This window comes from Silurus aristotelis (assembly GCF_946808225.1).
Source record: "Silurus aristotelis genome assembly, chromosome: 5".
Taxonomy (NCBI): Eukaryota; Metazoa; Chordata; class Actinopteri; order Siluriformes; family Siluridae; genus Silurus; species Silurus aristotelis.
Genome location: NC_139578.1, coordinates 7,370,004 through 7,393,426, shown reverse-complemented (window position 1 = coordinate 7,393,426; position 23,423 = coordinate 7,370,004). Strand labels below are relative to the sequence as shown.

The 23,423-nt window shown below is 42.7% G+C and overlaps 1 protein-coding gene across 9 annotated transcripts in view; it reads left to right on the top strand.

Moving 5' to 3' along the window:
* Window positions 1-18,792, top strand: part of rnf220a (ring finger protein 220a) — a 118,285-nt gene extending 99,493 nt beyond the window's left edge. For 2 of the 9 annotated variants that reach the window (XM_083541756.1, XM_083541759.1), the window contains 9 exons: window positions 2,327-2,448; window positions 3,070-3,196; window positions 8,020-8,116; window positions 8,218-8,304; window positions 8,401-8,456; window positions 8,592-8,691; window positions 13,899-14,007; window positions 14,863-14,937; window positions 16,766-18,792. In XM_083541756.1, coding sequence (XP_083397882.1) covers window positions 2,327-2,448; window positions 3,070-3,196; window positions 8,020-8,116; window positions 8,218-8,304; window positions 8,401-8,456; window positions 8,592-8,691; window positions 13,899-14,007; window positions 14,863-14,937; window positions 16,766-16,837 — 845 coding nt within the window. In that variant the 3' untranslated portion in view covers window positions 16,838-18,792. Of the gene's footprint in view, window positions 1-1,304; window positions 1,386-2,326; window positions 2,449-3,069; window positions 3,197-8,019; window positions 8,117-8,214; window positions 8,305-8,400; window positions 8,457-8,591; window positions 8,692-13,898; window positions 14,008-14,862; window positions 14,938-16,765 lie in introns of all 9 variants that reach the window. The other 7 variants (XM_083541754.1, XM_083541753.1, XM_083541752.1 and 4 more) reach the window with 7 other exon arrangements.
* The last annotated feature ends 4,631 nt before the right edge of the window (window positions 18,793-23,423 follow it).

Genomic DNA, 23,423 nt, shown 5'->3' with positions numbered 1-23,423 from the left:
GCAAAGAAACGACCAAGCGTCCGTTATAAAGGCCGTCATCAAGAAATAAGGAGAAATGAGGACCACGGTGACGTCACGAGGAACAGGACATTCCCCAAAAATGTAAAAAAACCAACAAAAAAAAAACAGGCAGAAACTTGTATGGTACAGCATTTTAATTTTTATCTCAGAGGCTGTGACACTTTTTCTCAGGGGAAAAAAGTAGTTTTCAATATCCATTATCATACTGCCAAGAGACGACCAAGTGTCCCCGGTATCTGACTTGTTGAAAGCAAATGATCAGGAGACGGGTGTGAAAAAATGTCCAAAACAGGCTCTTTGAACATCATTCCAAATGCCATACTAAAGAAACAGGGCAAAATAAGGACCACAGTGACGCCACCAGGAAACAGGACGTATAAAAAGGCGACGCTGAAACTTACCTGCTCAGCTGCTAATGTGCCCGATATATGACAGCAATGTTTTTTTTATAGTCTCAACATGTCTGGGCTATGACTCTCTTGCGTGCGCGCACACAAAAAAAAAAAAACGAGATGTACTAAATCACTCCAAAACGTGTGGCAAAACACGGCAGCGGAGACTTTAATGCAGGTGTGTCAGGTGCTAAAGAACCCATTATGAAGCATGGTGGTGGAAGCATAGTGGAGCTTTGTTTCTGCTTCCAGAGCACAACAACAGTGTCCCAAAGCGAACATCCAGATCAAGGAATGGCTTAAATTGTGATGAATGACCAGGCCAGAGCCCGAATCCGAATCCACCTAAAAATCAGTGGGGTGTCATGCGTTTCGAAAACCCATTACAGTTTGTTTGGATCTGGGATTTTGGCAAAATGATAGACTTTATGCAAAAAGAGCTACAACAGAAGTTTAGACTCAGGGGTGCGCATACTTCTGCAACAAAGTCTATGTAGAGATTTCTTTACAATTTTCACTAAATTCCCCGCTTTATTGGTATACGTTGTAATTAGACATTGATGGTGGAGAAAAGATCTAAAAAGACAGATATTTTTTTCTTTAAATTTTTGGATCTTTTTTTATTTTTTGGATCTCTACTAAACACAGTTAATGATGCCTTTAATCCACATTGTGCATGATTTTCCTGCGCTTTGATCAGTATTTGAAACTTTATTCCATCGTCTTCCCTCTAGCATGAATTGAAACATGTCTGGGTTTTTATATCAGTGCAGCAGTGATTTTAGGCCGAGCCGGTCAGGTCTTGTTCACGTTTCTGTGCAGTTCCCTTGTCTGTAGCGCCTGCCCTAGCAGAGGATCTCTTTAACCCTTCGCTTCTTGATATGTCAACAGTCGGTGACCTCTGCTGGCGCAGGCGTTACGGCAAGGATGTGCCCCGAGATGTGCCCCTAGCTTCCTACTGCCTACACGACGGTGAGAATTCCCCCAAATCCCACACACTTCCTCCTAGGCAGGCGGCGTAGCGGCTAATGGAGCTGTCTTTATTTAAACCGTGGCCCCTCGTGCCGTATTTCACCTCTCGCCTGAGACACTGGCTGGGAAAACTCCTGCCCTTCCTAATTAATCTGCCTCTTTTTCTTTCTGTTTAATGATGCCCAGCGGCCCCCTCTATTACCGTCCGCCGCGAGATTGAGACGCAGACCATATCTTGCTCATCTCTCTCATACACACGCGCGCACACACTCGCACACCCTCCCCCTGAAGTTATCACACATGCGCCCTTCTTTTTTTTTTTTTTCTCTCCCCCCTCAAGTCTCCCTCAGCCTCTCTGGCAATCACAGCCACCTAAAAATTAATGTCCCCGCTTGCCATTTGCAGTTAAGAAAAAGCGACAGAGACTTACGGCGCAATGGGCTCTGTTCTGCTACGTTAAATTTCTAATTACACGCGCACTGGTAGAGGGAACACCCCCCCCCCCCCCCCCCCCCCACACACACACCTCTTTTTTTCTTTCTGCATGCATCACAGATGAGTGGCATACGAGGGTATCGGGGTCTACTACACCTCGGAGGTTCTCTGCCCTTCAGCATAGCGCGTTCAGTCTCGTTCTCTGTTGAACAGATTTGCGATCGGATCTGTTCTCAGTGATCCTGCCAATGCACTGTTGGAGGAACTTTGGGGTGGGAGTAGGGATTTGTTCATGTATGTATAAAGAGCCCAGCTTGGCCTCTTTGTCGGTTCTGAAATGTCAAGAATGTTCCATGTCATAAATCAACTGTCCATGTGTCTCATGATTCTGTCTTGTGTTAATAGAATAAGTCTCAACGAACAGTAAAAGCACATGATGATACTTTATTATGTCGCTTTGGAGCTACTCACCCCCTCCATTCTGTCTTCCCTTCTGTCTCCCGCAGCTCGGATCGGCAAGCTGAAGCGGCGGAAGCCAGAAGATGGACAGGTATGTCCGCTGTGCAGCGCTCCGCTGGAAGGAACAGTTGAGGAAATGAATAGGCATGTGGAAGAGTGTCTGTTAAAGGTAGCCTCTCAAACCTGGGCTTTCCAGAGCCTCAGAATCTCTAGAGTTCACCCTGTCTCTTCCTTGCCTGCTCCTTTCCCTGGACTGCAAATATATTAAGACATATACACACATACACAAGTGGCAAGCATTATAAAGCATCAAGTCTGATGACATGACAGTGTCCAGGGGAAGCCGTACGGCCATCAGTCTTTTCTAAAAAGGGTCTCCTACTTTCTCATGTAGAATATCTGATCGGCTTGGCGAGGTTGGCTTCCTGAACCCACTTTTGAGTATTTTTAAGACAACAAAGTGGGGCAGGTGTGTTTCGGTTGCTTCGTTGTGTTTTTAATATCGAGTGGTTCAGGATGCAGGATGCCTACCCATCCATTTCTTTCTAATTCTAATCCAGTAGCATTACTAATGCACTCTTGGTGGTGGGATTTGCACGTGTTTCACCTCACTTTAAATGCAATAGATTTTAGTAGTATGTAGAAGTAGATGTGCGCTAATAGACCGTCAGCTTGCTGCTATAGAGGTAAGAATGCTAGTAAAAGCTTAGAGGAATGCAAGAGCGTAGAGCAGTATTGATTCAGCGTGAGTTTGGTGTGCGAGTGTTTTCTTACGGCTTTGTTTCCTCAGAGGGAGGGCGGCATGGAGGACGACCAGGCCGAAGCAGAAGGCGAGAATGGCACCCGCTTCGAAGAGTACGAGTGGTGCGGCCAGAAAAGGATCCGAGCCACCTCTCTGCTGGAGGGAGGCTTTAGAGGTAAAAACGTGAACAGAAAAAGAATCAAGTTCACTAAAGCCTGACTGGAGACCTGAATTTTGGAACACGATGATCTCAAGATCACATTGCTGTTGCAAACAATATTATTTAAATATGATAAACCTGCATTTGTTATTGGTTTCAGCTCTTGGTACACAATTTTGCAGGCCATTTTTAGATACTAAGGACAATTACCGATCATAAAACTGTTAGCTTTGTTTTAATCTTTAATAAGCATTAAAAAGTATTTTGCTCTTATTTATGCTTATGTATACATAATAATAAAATAATTATATTTATAATAATAAAAAAATAATAATAATAATAAAATCTAAATTACTAATGTAACTTGCCAGGACATGTATGAGGACAGTGTCTGAGAGTATCTGCAAGTAAAAGAGAAAGTTTATAGGACTGTGGTGGGACCTGCTATGTATGGTTTAGAGACAAGAGGTGGAGCTGAAGGTAGCAGAGCTGAAGATGTTGAGGTTTTCGTTTGGACATGTGCAGAGAAGGTACATGGAGTATATCTATATCTGATGGAGCTGCAAGGAGGAGGTTTATGGAGGTGTTGAGGGAGGACTTGCAGGTAGTTGGTTTGAAAGAGGCAGATGTAGAGGACGGGGAAATCGAGACTGATGATCCGCTGTGGCGACATCTAATGCAAGTTGCCGTTGTATTGCCTTCGAATTCAAAGATTTTGCTTTGGTCAGTAGGACATTCAGTTCATTTATTTGGTCTGCATTTTAAACAGTGGACATTTTAAGTTGTTAAGCATTTGACCCACGCAGCACCGTGGGAGAGAAATGTGCCGGTGACCTGCAGTCCACTTGCCGCTATGCAATTATAACTCCCAGCCTGCCTCCGCTCACCTGGGAAAAGAAGTCTCGCACACTGTCCCGGCCCACTCGCAGTCTGTAGTGGCAAGCTTTTAGAAAAGTTTTTCAAGAATTCAGCTTAGTTTATTAAATAAATAAAAAATCACCACATCTGATGAGTTTCTAACTCGGCGTGCTGCTCTTATTCCTTAAGAGGTCGTTTGTTCAGTATAGTGTTTCGAGTAGTCTGAAAGCTAACTCCGTGTTTAGTGCTTCGCGTAACGCTTTTTAAACATGCACAGCTTAGTTACGGTGCATGGATTTGCGCTTTGTTTACTTCAGCGTCTAAAACCCCAATACTGCTTTATCCTCACGGACACACTTGGTGAGGAGCTTCTCCTCCTCCTCAGGGGCCTTTTGTAAACTTCAGTGCTCTTAACGGAGGCAAGATGCTTCGATCGCGAGTGGAAGAAACCGAATAACAAAGCTGTGAGCATGGATAGATGGGGGAAACAGCTTAGCTTTTTCTCTTAGTCCCAGCTAAACAGCCAGTCTGGCCAAATCAATTTGGAATGTGACCAGCTCGGGGGTCCGCGCCGGAGATTTTCAGGCTTTGAAACGACGACGATGGAGAGCCAGAATCATGCAGCGAGAGAGCTCACCGGCCTCCAGAGCACTTGAAAGCCTCCCGTATTTATCTTGAAAGCGCTCAGCTAAAGTCCTCAGGCGGCCAGCAAGCCCAAGTGGCGGAATCCCTCCAGCCCCCCAGAGAGGAAAACGGGGAGAAGAGAAAGCAGATAGAGGGGAAAGAAGAGAGCCATCAATGGGATAAGAGGCCTCTTAGCTCTGAACCTCCAGCTCCGATGTCTCTATCTCTCAGAAGGTGTAGGAAGAAAGCCGAAGGGAAGCACTTTCAACTGAACAAAAGGTGAAAGAGAGGAAAGAAATCGAAGCGGATCAGTTTTGGACGCTGGAGCTCCAGGCCTCCTGTGTCCAGGCTTAGGAGAGCTGTAAGGCTGATGAACAGATAGAGACTAGCCACAGTGGACAGAGGGATAGATGTGGTGAGAGAGATAGAGATTTGGTGCAAAGCACATGGGACGATTTAAGCCTTTGTAAATTATTTCTTTAAATATATACTTTGTATCTCCACCCCCCCCCCACCCCCCCTTTTCTAGTGGGACATGCTAAATGCCATTCTGATTAGGTGAACTTTGACCTCTGCTCCAAACAGAAATAGGGTGACTTGTGTGCAAGGCTGTGTTATTTTTAGTTAGTTTTTTGTAGTTAGCTTCTTGTCATCTCCTGCTGTGGCATATGTAGATTAGCATGGCATGTCAGTATGTAGATTAGGATGTAATATTTATTTCAGTCAGGGGATCACAGAGAAACAGCACGTTTTATGCATTTTACGCATGCCATTTATGATGTTGCGCCACTGACATTTGGCCTGTATCTATGTGTGGGCAGCAAGACTAGTTTTTTTTTGTAGGGCTCCAGAACTTGCCTCTGTGCTAGAAGTAGACTGCGCTAACCAGTAAAGCTACATGTTATGTGTGGCTGAGATGTTTTATTGATTGGGTGTGTGTTGACTGGGTGGGAGGAGGACACTCTCCCTGGGGGGGGGGGAAACAGGCAGAGAGAGACTGTGCAGCACCGTGCATAATGCGGCTGAAAGGCAGTTAGAGCGCCACTGACCTTTTCAGCACAGATTAGATTGCCTGCCAGGTCCAGTTAGCAGCAAGCCAGCGACTCTTCCAACACCTCTCAGGTACAAAGGCATTTGCATTGGCAAATTTTAAATTTGTATATGTGCAACTGAATGGAAGTGGTGGAAATTCAAAGCCGAGTGGTTAATAAGTGAAGTGGCTATAGAATTATTATTTAAAAAATTTTATCCCAGCACAAAATGCCCTCTGTTTATCTTTATTTTATGAATGTATTTTATGTCGTCTGAACATATTGTGCTCATTAAAAACCTTGTGCTTGATGGGGAAATAGTGCTGGGTTTTGGGTGCAATTTTTATATGTGGGAATAGACGGGTTTTGTTCGTACCAAAGGTCGTCATAAAAAATAAACTGATTTGCTAATGTATTTTATACACTCAACAAATGCAGTTTAACACGCACAGTGTGTGACTGTGCGCTCAACTCCCATCATAACCTTGCAGCAGAAGCTTAGATTGTCCTGTCATCGTGAAGATGCAAGTATTGCGTATTGGCGTAAACGCACATTCGTACATTCGCGTTTATGGCATTTGGCAGACGCCCTTATCCAGAGCGACCAGTGGCGGAATGGTGTGGCTGGGATTTGAACTCATGACCTTCAAATCCATAAGTCCGATGCCTTTACCACTAAGCTACCACCTCCCCAATACATTAGTATTGTCTTGAACATCTCTCATGTGCTCGCTTCTACACTGTTTTGCATCAGTGTCCTCATCCCAGTTATTTTGTTTACAGGCTGTTTGAAAGGTCTACCACTTAGCTATTTATGCGTGATAATGTTTTACAAACAATGGTTAAAGTGAAGCAAAAACACCACTGAAGATTCCCTCCGGATTGGTATTCCTTCCTTGAAATGGCTCCTTCCTTGCATTAGTACCATCCATGCACGATCCACAGCTTAATCAATTGATTGAATTAACAAAGAATTTTTGTTTTGCTCCTTTTGGCTTGCCACATCCTCCCCAGGCCTTGTAATCATTAGTGGTCAGGACAATCTATTTATTTGGCCGTTTTCCCCTTTCCGCTTGTACTCGTTCCCACATCTTCGTAGCGAATTAACGCTTCAGCGTCTTTTGCCGGTTAATCTTGGATGGTGGGTAGGAGTTTCAGATGCGGTCTAGACAAGGTTTCTTACCTTTTTGCCGTCTCCTTCAACCAATGGTTTTGGAAAAGGGAGCTTTATAATACTAAGGCATTGCTCACATACACTAGCACAGCCATAGGGGCCAAATAAAACTTAAAAGCTTTCTTTTATTTGCTTACTAAAAACCGTCACAAGGTTGTTAGAAGAGGTAAAACAAAAGGGAGCGCTTGCAGCACGTTTTTATCCCCTCTTTGGTCCATTGGGTTCCCTTTAGAGAGCTACAGAGGGAGGGGGGGTTGTGTGCCTTACTCCTGCCACTCTTTACTTTCATTTCCCCAACACCGCAGAATGGAGATCACTCCAACATCACTCAGTGGGATGAGAGGAGGCAGCAGTCCCGTCTCACCCCCCCCCCCCCCCAACTCTCACACTCAACACACACACACACAAAGCGTAGCACCTTTTGAACCTGTCAGGATGTTCTGGGAGCCTCCTTATCTTAACTGGAGCTGAAGGCGACGTCTGGAGTTTGTGCGCGCTCATCACCTGGTTTATAGAGGTGCCAGTCGGGTGCTGCGCTCCACTGCACCAGGCTTCTCTCTGTGACTTGTACCTCACTTCATCTGGGACACTGGCGAGTGAAGCCACAGCCTTGTCGCCTTCGATCAGCGTGCAGCTGGGGCTTTTAATTGATGTTGCTCTGGCCTCTATAACGAGACCGGACTGAAAGTGGACATGGAGACATTGTAGGTTAGAAGCTATACGGCAAGGCTTATATAGTATATATTGCAGTGTGGTAAAAAATTCTGAATATTTCACAGATAAAATTAGCTGATGTGATTTTTAAATAAAACAAGGCAAACGTTAATGTTTGTTCAGACAGGGTGTTCTTGATATGTTGTTCGATGTAAACATGAATGTTAGTATTTGTAGCCAAAAACAAACAGGTCAACAAAGTGAAAATGATGAATTAGATCGTCTGGAAGCAAAACTAACATTGTGCTCAGGAGATTGCAATTCCCAGGTAAACAAGTTCGTGCTGAAGTTTGTTTGGTGGCCGCTTGTGATTAAAATCAAGAAAACATTTCAGCAGATGTTGAAAGTGTTGCATCTGTGTGGATAATATCAACCGACGCAACTGATTGATAGCATTTAATCATCATCGAAACAAACCATGTCTGTGTTTATAACAGGAACAGGCTTTGCCATGTGCAGCACAAAAGAGAGCCATGACAGCGATGCCGACCTGGACGTGGACGGAGACGACACGCTGGAGTACGGCAAAGCACAGTATCCTTCCTTAACCTCGCTCAACTACATTCATGGAATTAAGTGTTTACTGATATAAACTGAATGGCTGTGGGCTGATTTCCTTAACCTAGCGTTTGCAGGTACACCGAAGCAGATATCATTCCCTGTTCCGGCGAAGACCAAGGGGAGACCAAAGAACGCGAGGCACTCCGTGGAGCCGTTTTAAAGTACGTCTTTGACCGCTGATGTTTTCCCCTTAAAATTTGACTATTTTTCAAGTGCGATTATTTGATTGTGTTGTTTTTTTTTTTTTTTTGGCTCAGTGGAGGCATGCCATCCAACAGGATAACACCGGAGTTCTCTAAGTGGGCTAGCGACGGTAAGTAGCACTTTAAAGTGTCCCTCGTTTTATGATACTTTATTTCGTTGTAGACTGCATTCCGTGGTGTATTTAAAACCGGATCATTTCTATATGACTTTTCCTCCAGTCTAATATGATTGTCTGTGTCTGCAGAAATGCCGTCCACCAGCAACGGCGAGAGCAGCAAGCAGGAGGCCAGTTCCGCGTCGACGTCCACCGTGCCCAGGACCTGCAAAAACAGTGAGATTGAAAAGTAAGTACAAATCCACACACACACACACACACACACACACACACACACACACACGGACAGTTCTTCCCCTTTGAGCCCTCCCAGTAGCTCATGTATTGGGATAAGATGAGTTTGTGTTAGAGGTGATGGGTCATAAATGATGCATTTTATGTGCTAGTCTCTCTAGCGCAGCCTCGATCACAGGGAGGAGCTCGTGCTATTGATCTCAGGCAGCTGAGCCTTGTCCCTACTACCAAGATACCCTGAGAATGCTAATGCGACACTTTTTTCAGTGCTTGTACACCGGCAGTTAGTAGTTGTAGTGAAGCGCGAAGTAATGGAGGAAACTAAAGGTGAGCGAGGGAGCCCAGGGATGCGCGAGACCAGGTTATGGAAGCGTTTGTGGCAATGTGCAGCATTTAGTACCTTCCCAACTTCTCGCCCTGAACTGTAGATGTGCAGCAGGTAAGGTAGTAACTGAACCGACTATGGACTTGAGTTTGGATCGGACATTAGCCACAGATTACCATCGAGATACTGAAAGGTGGGCTAGAAGGGTGCCCAGAGCAGAAGATGAATTTGAATAACCTGGCTCGTGTGAAAAGGCCGGCCCCTTTAATTCCCTCATCTCCACGTCCTCATCCATATTCCTTGACAAGTGCACCCGCAAAACAATTTGCCCCTGCTAGTGGTGGAGAGCGCCATCCCCTCTGCATGGGTAATTGGGTTCAGCACAGCTCTTTTTGTATGTGTTTGTGAGTGTCTATTATGTTGTTTGGTATTTTTTTTTGGCATCCATCTTTTAGATTTATAAATCTAATATATTTGCTGCTCTACTAATATTTTTTCTAAATATGCTCATTTATTGTCTAACATTTATGATTTACTTTATCCAGAGCGACTTACATTCATTTAATTCCTACAACTGGGCAGCTATGGGCTTAAGGGCCTTGTTTGGGGGGCCCAGGAATGGCAGATTGGTGTGGCTGGGATTGAATTTATAATTTTTGGATCCAATGTCTTAACCAATAAGCTACAGCCTCCCCCCATGCTCGTGATATTTTGAGGCTAGTTTGTTAAGAAACGGCCAACATTTCAATCTTTAAGTTTGGTCGCACAGCTTATAGATGCAAAGCAAAGTGCACAGCAATAATACGCATTACAGCACATATGGGGCGTCCAGTCATTTTCATACCAAGAAAACGCTTGCGCTTTTCACACTCATTTGCCGCTTAATGCATAATTGCAAAATTCCTTCCATTCTGCAGCTCTTAGAGGAGGCCTTGTATTCAAGGCCTTGTAGAGGCTTATATTAGATTGCTGAGCTATCCTTATATCCACAGCATTTTTTCCTCACATAAATTGGTATTTTTTCCTTTCATTATTTTGTGCATACAAAAGAATTTTGGTATGCACAAAATGTATTTTTGTATGCTTTTTTTTTTTTTTTTTTTTTAAATATATAAAACTCCCTCGTTCCGAGTGCTCTTCTCACGGGAGAGCTGTCTAGTGCGGCTGAATCAATCTGCCATGCGTGGCTGCCCATCTCCGTGCCCCATATTAAATATCAGAACTGAGAACTGGTGAATAGGCAGGGTAAAGCTCGCACAATTGATTCTTCCATCAGTGCACTGGAAGCACGTCCCTCCCTAGTGTGTGTGTGTAAGAGTTTGTGTGTGTGAGCGAGAGAAAGGGAATGGGTTTATCTGACGCACATCTTCCGTGACAGTTGCAGAGTGCATGTTTAACCATGTTTGCCTTTTGGGAAGAAGCTGTTGAAGTTATGTATTTTGGAGCGAAATTGCATTTCATGCATGTTCAATGTGACGGACAATATCTGGAAATGAATGAGTCAACGAGCGCCACCGTGATGACCGTTCTCCCTTTTGTGTGAGTGGGGAGGGTGGGGGTGGGGAGAGACTGTGTGGGTATGTGAGTGGGAGGATGAAGATGGACAGAACACTTCCTAAGTGGTACAGCAGAAGTGTGACAGGTTAGATTGATTCATCACCGTTTCCACAAAGACCCTCTTGCTCTCTCTTTCGCGCACACAACAGCCAGACATTTAAGCTAGACCAAACGTGTGTTTGGGGGGAAGCATTAAGTATTTTAGCCTGCTGGAGTATGAATCACTGAAGCTGTTTGAAGTTAAGCAAGAGGAGGAAGCAGAGAGCAGCCCTCCTGCTGTAACCTTTCTTTATTAGCTTAGCGCATAGCTCCAGACACACACACACACACACACACACACACACACACACACACACACACAGGCACGTGTTTATTTAATATCTCCCACAATATTTCTTTATGGCTCGTCCCCATCTATCTATCTCCATGACAGTGAGCATCTCTACACGGTGCTTCCTCTGTCTCAGCACACCAGCTGTTACACCATATCACATTATGGAAGGAGCAGCGCACACAACTCTGATGATGATGTCATTAATCAGCCACTGAGAGGTTTTAAGCTGTGGGCGGGGGTTTGTAGTTGGTGGGTTTTTTTTTTTGTATCTGTGATAGAAGTGATGATATACCTAGATTGAGATTAATTAAAAAACATTGCGCCGATTAAACGCTAGCGATCACGTTTTTGAAAAACGTTTTTTTGCTTTGCTGCAAGAGTTGACCTCAAAGCCCCGAATTCAAAAATGTGGCCATGCGGTGATGTTATTTCCAATTTCCTAAAGTGAAGGGCTTTAATCTGAGTGCACTTTAAAGATGCCAGACAAGTAGCTGAATGACTCCTCTCCAGCAGAGAACGCTAAAAAACAACCCCCCCCCCCCCCCCCCCCCGCAATGTTTTGTGAGCCGAATGTGTTTCAATCTGCAATGAAAATGAGATTTGTCGAGTTTAGTTACAGTGATTCATTGTGAATGGTTAAGAGAGGGAGAGGAGAACTGCGCACGCTTTTTCCAAGGTGGGATTGTCTCGATGTGAGAGCGTGTGTCATGATTAGGGGTCAGACAGGGATTTGTGATCAATTCTATGCCTGCAGTGTCTCAGATTTATACAAGTGGCCTGCTACTGCATTAAATGCAAACTCCTTCTTTTAGGCTTCAGGATGCTTCACACAATGTCCCAGTAGGGAGGTGTTGGCATCATTGGGTCTGTATTGTGTAAAATGTTAACCTCGTTTAGTACAGTCTAAGGCTTTAGAAGTCCAGTTGAGTCCATTTCACACATGCACTTCTTAGGGCTTCTAACCTTCAGGGCTGTGCAGAGTCCCTGGACATACTACTGTACGAGTTGAACTAAAGGCCTTTTTTTAATGCTTACTTAATTTTTTTTCCTGCTGTTTTCTATAAAAAAAACAAAACAAAAAAAAACAGGCTTTTAGGGTTATTTTTATGTGAATGCATGTTGCCCTGAGATGACCTGACCAGTTCATTCCTTGCTTTGAGTTTCATTGACTGGGCTCTGAATCCATCATGACCCTAACCTGGACAAGGCATCACCTAAACGTGAACAACTGTATGAACCGATAAGTGAATAATGTGCAAATGCTGCATTTCTTTCGAAACGATAAAGCCGCTATTGCTTTCTTGACATTGAGGCTCCCGCTTATTTCCCAAGACCACACCATGGTGTTTATCCTCCGTACACCAAATTGGAGCAACTCTGTAGCTCTGCAATAAGGGTATTGTCTGTAAAGTACCTGTTTAATATCTCTGTTCAATCCCCATGTTGCAGTGCGATTACCTGCCGGGGGGACTATTTCCTGCCTTTGCGAGTGAGCTCATCCTGACCTGTGTATCGGGCGTGTCCCTGCACTTAGAAGAACGCTGAGCTCAGTGCTCCATCTACCGCACCTCTCTGCGCACATAAACAAGGATTAAACCCTTTTATTACCCGGAGGGATTAAATAACTTTTCAAATGTGGTTTTCAATAAATCTCAGCCAGATGAATATTCATGGTGTTGTGGCCTTGTGTGAGAGGGTTTGCACTTTATTGCTGGAAAGTTCCGAGTGGCGCGAGCGGAGTGCGCCGCAGCGATTTACGAAGCCGTTAAAGAAAACGGTGGGCGCGAAGTGCAGCTCATACACCCGGGCCCCTATCTGCTTTATAAGCAAGCACGCTAATCAAGGCTAAATGCTTTTTTACAAGCTGCCCACCAGTAAGAAGAGATTTTAAAGCTTTATGGTCCCTGTGCTGATTGTAGATTAGTGAGTAGCTGACCGTCGGTCTGTCCGGCCTGCCAGACGTACAGCTGGCTCTCCTTGCTCAAGGTCTGTGTCCTGCCTTTTAAGACTGATCCAGGCACATGCTGAGACTCTGAAAACTTTATAACCTGCGCTTTCAATATGGGTTACAGCACTGAAGGCATTGCACCAGTTTACCTCAGTCACCTCAGTACCATGACAACGCATTAAGTCCGCTTCAGATATAGCCATTTTTATGTATGTGGTTCTTTGTTGAATTGGTTATAACTCAATCTAAAGGGGACCCCAATGATTCCTTCCACCACTGTAAGCATCACTCTTTCCATTTTGCCTTGAAGCATAGCTGCAGTCCATATTTGTCCCCCCCCCCTCCCCCCTTTCCTTCCTTCCCCTGATTTACATCCTGTATACTGTGTTTGTGTGAAAGGTAGACAAGTCCTCATTGAGGCCCGGCACTGGCTTGTAATAAATGGCGCTATTGGAAAAGGCGGCGGAACGGAACAGGCACTAATCGGAGGGAGAGTGCCGGGGAGAATGCCAGCGCGATCAATACCGTAGATCAGCGCTCCATCTGGCTGGAAAATGAGCGGATCACCATAAACATCCCACCAAGCAAGGCGTCGCCCAATCAATGGCACCCATATCGATTTAGTTATTGCGAGTTCATATGCTACGGACAGTGTTAAATGTACATTCACCAGCCCACGGGCATTCATCAGTGGATGAGTAGTGAGTGCTTGAGATGGAGAGATAGAGGGGGAGAGAGAAGTAGTGGATTAAGAGACTGCATTACCATGTGAGCATATAGTGATGATGCAGTTCTACAGGATTTAAGAATATTCTGAATGATCAGGGAGAGGCATTAAGTTTTTGCTTTTTTTTTTGGGGGGGGGGGGGGGGATTTTTTTTATTATTATTTATTTTTATTTTTTTTTATGAAATAAGTTGTTTACATATTTGACTCTTGTTGTTTGTACAGATAATTAGCAGCTTCACTTCTACCTAATGATACTTAATGAGAAATGGACATTTTTTTTACATTTCCATTATATTTTTACTCCCACAGAATCACAGAAGATTCCACAGGCACCACACTGGACGCCCTGAAGGCTCGCATCCGAGAACTGGAGAAGCAGATCCTCAGAGGAGACCGATACAAGTGTCTGATCTGCATGGTATGAATACATTTCATACAAGACATCGTATTACTTACTTATGCCAAAGTGAGAAATGAATGCAGACTGATTTGTGTATCTTGGTCATGATTCTTAAGGCTACAGTGACTCTGTAAAAGTCATCTGTACAGAGATATTGGCAAGATAAAGATTTTTAGCCTCAGAGGGTTGCTGTAAAACCCGGCCAAATATATCATACTCTGGCACTCCGAGTGTATGTCCTCTTCTTTCTTTCTTTCTTTCTTTCTTTCTTTCTTTCTTTCTTTCTTTCTTTCTTTCTTTCTTTCTTTCTTTCTTTCCTGGTTGCATTTTTTCATTTCCATAGATTCTGTCTAACATTAACAGGACAGGGTGCATATTGATAAGTTCAAGTGCCTGAGTGGTGCTGATGCGATTTGCCATCATCCCTGGCCTTCACTCATTGTTCTGAATAAGCTATTTCCATTCATGCTTTACAGTTCTTCAGTTCTCTAGCCAGATACTTGCATCTTTAATGACTTGCACTGCTGGTTTGCAGTGGATGTCTGCTGCCACCTGCTGCTCAGGTTCACTTAAGCAGACCTCCCTGTTTGTTTCACTTCTTTGATCACTGTCCAAGTGATAATGGGCTGCGGTTTACTAGTAACGAATAAATGTGCTTAGAGTCATTTTGGTAATTATCTATTCGGACCCTGAATTGCTGCTTGCTTCTGTGTTCTTGGGTGGGACATGCACAAAATCAGAATTTGAATGCTACTATATACGCTTTAGTAAAATACTACGTTGTTTATGCTAACATTCTAATGTTTCTAATGTTTTTAATTAGGTATAAAGACTTTTTTTTTATTTATATAAACAGTCTAATTTCTTTTGCAGGACTCCTACACAGCGCCCCTCACCTCTATCCAGTGTTGGCATGTCCACTGTGAAGAATGCTGGCTTAGGACTCTGGTGAGAATCTCTCATCTTGCGTACACTTCTGGTTACCTAGCAACACGCACACCCTAGCCGTAACACGTGTTCTTCTATCACCATTGATTCCACTTTCAGAATGAGGAAAATGAATAGTGAACCCGTGCTGAATAATGTTGCTGGTTGTCTGATTGATGGAACTCATTAATTTAGCTCAGGCACGCACACATTGCATCTCTCTATGCTCTAAGCTGTTTGCAGCATCTCCTCTCAGTAGTCCATCAGTGTGTTCCGCTGCTCCACGAGGAAGCAATTAATAAATGCTTCCCAGCCACAGCCTTTTTTCCAATATACATTGTATTAAATCAGCTCTTTCCTGCCTGCTCTGCTCTCAATGCCCTCGGTGTCCACTACACTGATGAAGGAAAGGGGTGAGGGATCAGAGAAGAGCGTGTGCGGTGAGCCCACTCCGCCACCGAGGCTTGTTACTAATGCAGGCATTAAAACCGTTGCCTTAAGGCTGCAATAAAAGGCAGCACGCCGGGGCTCCTCGCATCTCGATCAAAGCGAGTGTGTGTAATTTGGTTACAGACAGGGCTAACCGAGGAACCCGCACCTCACACATACTCGTTAAATACAGGTAACCCCTGCCTAGCTAGAACAAAGTAACCAAATGAAACTTGCAGCACCCTGTGGTTCCGGGGAAAGGCAGTCAAATCAGGTTTAGTTGGAACTGCAATCCAGAATGAGGTATTTGACTGTGGCACTGTGCAAGTAGCCTGGCATTTCGCTCTCAGTTTATCAAAACACTACATAAACTGGAAGTAGTGCAACAGTTGGAATGTACAAAACTGCACAGAACAATAAAGGAATAAAAAAAAGTGCGTTGTTGAATCAATGATGGATGATTGCCTCATATTACACACAGGCACAAATCCTTTTTATGCGCTTAAAAGTCGAGCGAGAGTGGGAGGTTGGCATGCACTGCTTCCAGACACCTGTGTTTGCTCACAGCTGTGTGTTCTCGTGTCTGAGCTAGAACCTCTGCTCAGCCTCTACTCGACTGATCTTGTCGATGTGACCCCTCTGGCCGTGGCACCGACGTGTGAAGGCACTGTTTGGATGCTGGAAGTCGTGGTCTAGAGATTATATAGAGATTCCTTACGCTAGTGTGTGGACATGAGTCCGTCCTCAGCTACGCAAATTGGCAATGCAGAACAGTCGGCAGTCTTTTTGTTTGACACGTGGAAATATCGCACTCAGCTGGTCGTCCTAACGTGCCTTATCGTGCTCTTTAAACTCGACTCACGCCGTCTTTATTAGTGCTGAAGACTTCGGCTGACTCGGCCTCCTTTTTTCTGAAGCTTCAACTGAAGTATGTGCATGTGATCTCCCCTGCTGTGCTTTCTTTACTGCCTGCCATTTATGGGTAATGGCTGAGGTTCTAAGTGGCAGGTTATATGATGTGTGCCTTCTCTTATACACTGTATTGCCAATAGTTTGCAGGCTCCTGGTCATGAGTACAGTGTGTGCTTTTAGAGCGTCGCACTCCAATTTTCCTCCACTCTTCTGGGAAGATGTTCCACTAGATTTTTGAGTGTGCTTGTAGACATTTTTGTTCATGTCTAGCTCTATAGCAGGCCACTCAAGATCTTCCTCTCCAAAGTATGATAAGTATATGTTTATGCAGCTGGCTTTGTGCACAGATGCATTGCCATACTGGAACAAGTTCGGGTTTTATTCTACAGTGTATTAAAGAGAATATGTGATTTTTCCTGTGAATCTTTCCATCTACATTGCATCATTGAATATGTAGCAGCCTCATGTAGGCAACCAACTGACTGTTTTCTCTCTTTTTCTTTAACAGGGAAACAAGAAACTGTGTCCACAGTGCAACACCATCACGTCGCCTGGAGACCTCCGACGCGTGTATTTGTGAACGAGCCACCATCAGCGTCCAGATTCTTCCCCTGTTTTTCCTTTTTTATTTTTGTCTATTCTGTTCTGGTGGATTTCAGTTTCCTTTTCCAGACTGAGAGTCTAGTGCCGATATTAGCGAGGATCATCCGATGTAGCAGCAAACTGCACAGGGACTTGTAAGGACTATGTATAGACTCGGAACTTCCCTGTGAGTGAGAAGTTCCTCCCACTTCTTGCCCAGCCTCTGACTCTAATCCCCCCCACCCCCGCCCCCTCTTTGTGGTGCTCCATGTTCCGGTGCAGGTTCATAACGCTGCTGCCCACTTCCCTGCTTCGCTTTGACACATGCCTCTGTCCGTTACGATGGAGTGTGTGTTCGTGTGTGTCTGTGTGTGCATGTTGGATGGATCTCTCTCTCTCTCTCTCTCTCTCTCTCTCTCTCTCTCTCTCTCTCTTTCAGCAAGTCCACTGAACTAGTCTTCAGCTGGTACAGCCCTACATCCCGGCAGGGACTAAAAAAAAAAAAAGATAATAGTTTAGCCTCCACCCTTCCGTCACTTTCATTCCTTTCTTCGAAGTGTCATTGTGTTTTTTCTCTTTCACCCACACACAATTTTCACTTCTTTTGTGGTGTTCTAGTGACGTCAACCAAATTCAACGAACCAGTTCAAGCACATGTATTATAGTCTTGTATGTTTACGGTGTTGTGAGTTAATGACATAGAGAACACACTCGTATACACACGCATAACATGCGCACACACTTGAAAAAAATAAACAAAATAAAAAAAACGACACACACGAGTATATATTGCTAAAGTCCAGTTTTAGTTGGGGTCAGGATCGGGTGGGTGAGGGGAGGGGCTGATGTTTCAGTCTTTGTGGAAAAAGAAATCCCTCTGTATTTTTAAACGGGTGTTGTTGTCTTGAGGTTGAAGTTGTATTTCATTGTACAGGAAGAAATTTAATAATATTAATAATGAAGTACTCGAACTAGGCTTTAAAGGTTTAGGCTGTATGTTTTTTTTTGTTGTTTTTTTCCCCCCCAACTCTGATATACGATATAAACTGTAGATTCAAATCTAAAGCTCATCTTTTTTTTTTTTCTTTGCCTTATATTGGAAATATTGGACTGATTTTAATTTACTCTTAACCACCCTGATGACAACAAAATCATTTGAATGAGGAATAAACAACTTTATCATTGTCATTTGGTGTAAGTTTGACACCTTTCCAGAATGGGTCTATGTGAATGTAAAAAAACAAAACAAAACAAAAAAACTATCTTTGGATACCCTTGTTTGTTTAGGATATGTTCTGACCATTCTGTCCCATTGTGGAAGACAGTGATGCGTTTCTTTTTCTTTCTTTCTACAAGAAGGATCAGACAGGACCGGATGATTGACAGATGGCTTAGTCCCTACACTCTGTCCAGGAGTGAGATGGTGAACTTTTGTATTTGTGCAACTGCATATTTTGTGACTTTTTTTCTTTTCTTTCCTATATTGGTATAATCAAAGGGGAAAAGAATTCAAGAAAAGAAAGCAAATTGCTGATCCCAGTCCTGCAATAAATGATCAAATGTTGCAACAATTATTATTTTTTTTTATTGATATTTTCTTTTTTCATTTGCACCATTAGCTAAGAGATTAATAAAGAGAATAATCTCCTTCAATTCTGTAAATAAACCAGTTTTCAAATTTGATATGTGGCGTTCCCAAGCTTCATAGAAGACGAGGCTGTCCTTAACAGTTTAAATGTATGAGATTATTGATCAGAAATAACTCCATTTCATTTTTTTTTTTTTTTTTTGGAGAAAAAAAGGTCCTGTCCCAGTGCAAAAAAAAAAGAAAAAAGAATTGCACAAGACAATTGTGTGAGCCGATCTGTGTCCTTGTATAATTCTTGGAAATGGTACGTGTCTTACCCGTTTGTAAACTTCATTTGACAGTAATTAAATGATTGTACATCTGAACCAACTGTCCTGTGCTGGCCTTCTTCCCAGATCTACTGTTGCTAATTACTTGTGCCCATGATCTTCTCCCTTGATGGATCCAAGCACCTGGACGAACTCAAATCTTATCAAAGTATCTGTTTCATTTGATAGATTTCACCAATTTCGCACTGATTTAAAACTGAAATTGTCTTGATTTTTGTATTCTACCAAAAGATGCAAAAATATACAGATGATCATGAGATGAAAAGAGGCAGATGTTGGGAGCATTATGTAGTAATACTGATTACCATTCATGTGTTAGGAGCATGCTGGTACAGCAGGGGAAAATCTCCAGTGTCCCTGGTTCAAAAAGTTTATTTAGTGTGGGGTTTCCTCTGGGTTTTCTGGTGTCCTCTCTTGTTGCCAAAGGACTGGTTTCATCCTAACCAGGACGTCCACACCAAAATTCTACCTGTTTAAATCTAATGCATTTTCAATGTCTCTCAGGTGTGGCCCTTGATTGTTTGGAATAAAAACCTGCACCCACACTGGCCCTTTGTGGAAAAGATTGAACACCATGTGCTAAATAGACTAAACTGGTTCTTGGTGTGTATAGGCTCTTTATTCATTTTGACCCTTACCAGTTGAAACCACTCACGGCCAGTTAAGGCTAGCTTACATTCTAGCCATAATCAGATACTTACAAACTAGTGCTAAGGAAACAGAAGGACCAGCAACAGATCAGGCTGTGGTTTTCGAACAAAATGGCTACAGCTCAAATACCTGTGCTGTTCTGACAGTTCAAATCCATCTTGTCCTTCCCCTGATGAAAGGTCAATCGTGTTAGCATTGACCTGTGGATGCTCTCTGCTCCGTTTCATATCCAGCGGCGAGCGTTGACGAGATGTAGCGGTTACATGCGCGAGAAGTGGGATCAGCTGGTGTTAATGTATCAGGTGTGTGTCATCCCACCACTCGGCCAACCAGCCCAGACCTCAGAGTGTGATGGCGGTCCAGACGGATCCATAGAGTACATTAAGCGTGGTGGTGGGCTCCTTCTCGGGTTACCAGACGCCCAATAGGCGCTGGATCCAAGAGGTAGGTCCTGCAAGCCGATCTATCGAAATCGCTTTTGGAGGTCAGAGCCTTTCCTGTCTGGGGAAGGGAAAGTGCAGGGGGGATGTTATTGCCAGTTTACAAACATCTCTATGGGTCGATCGATGGGACAGACCTCCTTTGGTGCGCTGGGTAATTCCTCGATCGTTCCAGTGATCTGAATGTGATTGTAATTTACACCTACATGTGGGAATTCGACTTGTTCTTACTCACTTTTCCACTCTGACTTCAGTGTCCACTTCCTCCTTCTCACCTCAGTTTGAAGTGCTACTACAACTCATTCAATTAGGAAGCTCTCCCTTCTTAGCCTCTTCGCATGATCGATTCAGCTGAGGCGCTTAATAAAAAATAAGCTTTGGTGTTGGGATTGACTTGACTTTTTGGTATCTTGAAGCCACAGAGATGCTATCTTTGTTCATATATATATATATATATATATATATATATATATATATATATATATATATATATATATATATATATATATATATATAACAATTTGCATTATTACTAAATACATTTCTTCAGAAATGGCTGACAAGTTAGAAGTTGAATGTGCAGGCTTTTCAGGGATCTGAGTGTTCTAGAGATCGCTCACATCGAGTAGTCAAATGTATTACTATTCTGTTTTCGAAATAATTGAATTTCATGGAACATGAACGAAAGTGGTAAAGCTGTCAGCGATTTTGAGAGCCTTCTTCTGTAGGCTAATCTCATGATTACAGCCTTGCCAAATTGCTTTCATATCCACCAATGCTTAATGACGTTATAATCGCAGAATGGCATTGTGAGGATTTGGCTGAGCTGTTCTTTCAATAACAAGCTGGAGTAAAATTGTGTTTATGCTACAAGTGTTTGTGTGTGTTTGCGTATGTGTGTATACATGTGTTCAATAGATTTATACCGCTGAGTGATGAGATGTCACGGTAGTAGTAGTGTTTTAGTAATTTCCCACCACAATCTATTTATCCTGTGATCAAACATTAATATCCATTTTCTCAGACACTTTTTGCTCCACCTCAAATATTTTTATTATATCTATATGAATATTACTCTTAAATTTGTCAACGAAACTGGAATGAATATTTTTAACGAGCAAAGAATGAAACACAGCAGGTGTGTTTTATTCCAACCACAACAAGATGACAACACATTTATTTATTTCAATAAAGAAGGTTTAATAGTTTTTAATGTGCAATCCCCCCCCCCCCCCCAAAAAAAAAAAAAAAACACTTACGGTTTACATTATAGCAGCAGTAACTAAGCAGATATTTTAAGAAAGTGAGGCCTACTGTAGTATTAACTTATGAAAAGTGATTTACGTTGACACTAATAATGAGTGTAAATTGGGAGGTGTGAGCATTGATTGTACCACCAAAATCCAAAAACATTAGAAAAGTTGATTAAATAAATGTACCTTATTCTTTATAAAGAAATCAAGTTCTAGAACTGAGCCTATGGGGAAGGTTTATATATGATAAAAAAAGGCAAAATAAGACTTTAGTGTCTATCCAGGTGTTTAAATTTTAAGTTACATATATATTACAGCACAGTGAGATTTAATTTTCCAGCCAGTTAGAAAGCTGGTGTCAGAGTGCAGGGTAGGAGGATACAACACTCCTGGCCTAGTATAAGTGCCCAAATGTGGCAACATTACAAGCAATAACCCAGATCCTTAACCACTGAGCTACCTCCACCTTATATTTGTACTTATCACAACAAAGAAAGCTTTGGTTGGAGAAGAGGGTCAGCCATGTTATGACACCACTGGAGCAGATAGGGTTAAGTGCCATGCTCAAGGGCCAAACAGTGGCCCCTATAACCAATAAGCCAGAGCCTCAAGGGCCCCAACCTTATGATCAATAAGCCCTGAACCACCTGAACCACCTCAAAACCCCTGAACCACCACTTCCCTATCATATCATCATAATAATCATATAATTAACTAACCCTACACCATTCAGAACACCATTCAAAATTGAAGTTCTAGTAGTCTGAGGAACTGCATTTTGCTCGCTTGGGGGTTTAAATTTAGCGGTAATGTATTATGTGTTAGTGGCCGGAGCAGCCCCTTTAAGAAGGTAGCGGATGGAGGTAAGACATGTGACCGATGCATCTTGACATGCATCAAGAGTGAGTCATAGACAGATGTGGCGGAGAGAATCCAGTAATTTTCCAAAATAAAACATCGTTCAGAATCAGATAATAAATAAAACGGAAATAATGTAAGTTATTTATTCGTTCTGTCTGGCCCGGTACCAATTGACCAATGGACTTAGTTATAAAGGATGCACATAGTCAGCAATAGGCTATGGCATTTAAACAATACCTTATTTGTATAAAGGTCCCAGTGTCTGGCAGTAAAAGATTCCCCAAAGCATTACATCACCTCCACCAGCCTGAACTGTTAACATAAGACAGCATAGGTCCACGGCTCCATACTAACGCTACCATAATGTGTATCTACCCACCAAAAATCACACTTCATTAAACTTTCCAATCTTCATGGGTCAAGTTTGGGTGAGCCTGTGTCCACTGACTCTTACATTCCCATCCTTGGCTGAAAGGAGTGGGGGCTGATGTGTTCTTCTGTTATTCTAGCCCATTCACCTCACAAAGGTTTAACGATTTGTGAAGATGCTTTACTGCTCACTATGTTTCTAAAGATTGTTTATTTGAGTTACTGTCACCTTTACAGCAATGATCATGCAAATCTTTTAACGATGTTTCTATTAAACATAAACATAAAGAGTAAAATCACAGGTGAGGACAAAAGACTTTGTTCTGCTTAAAGTTCTGCTTACCATGTGCATTCTGAGATGATTTTTTGCTCACCATAGTTGCAAAGACTGGTTATTGAATTTCTGTAGCCTGTGAAAGCAATCTGACCTTTAACTTTGCTGCTGATTGTGACTCAAAATAGTAATATGAAGTGTAAGTATTTAAAAATGATTCTTAGCACAGTCTGTGCATGCTAGCATGCGACCCCTAGAGAGTCCCATGCGGTACTGCAGGGGGTCTGCTAATTAATGTTGAATCACAAATAATTTTTTGTAAAAAAATATATGAATAAGGGTTAAAAAACAGCTGAGGTTCTTGTAAATGTATAATTGTCAACACAACAATAAAATTAAATTTTAATTTATATTACAATTAAAGCTGAAGTTCATGTAAATGTATAATAGTCCACCTCATGGTAAAAGGAAAATTTATGAAACTGCATTTATATTAAAATAAAAGACTAGTGTAAACTGTTATGATGCACACATCTTTTTAGAATATTTGAAAATATATAGACAATGACGCATGTACAACAACACCATAGTTCTAACTGTCTTAACATGATATAATTAGCATAATATGACTGGTTTCTAATAATATCAGTGACTATGTTTGACATATTTTCTCTCAGGGGGTCCCTGCCCCATGTCTCTATCGCCTAAGGGGTCCTTGACCTGAAAAACGTTGAAGACCCCTGACCTGAAATGATGGCCTAAACACTTCTTAAAGTAGTAGAACTGTACCAGTGTGCTCTTCTTTGAAGTTTGCTGAAG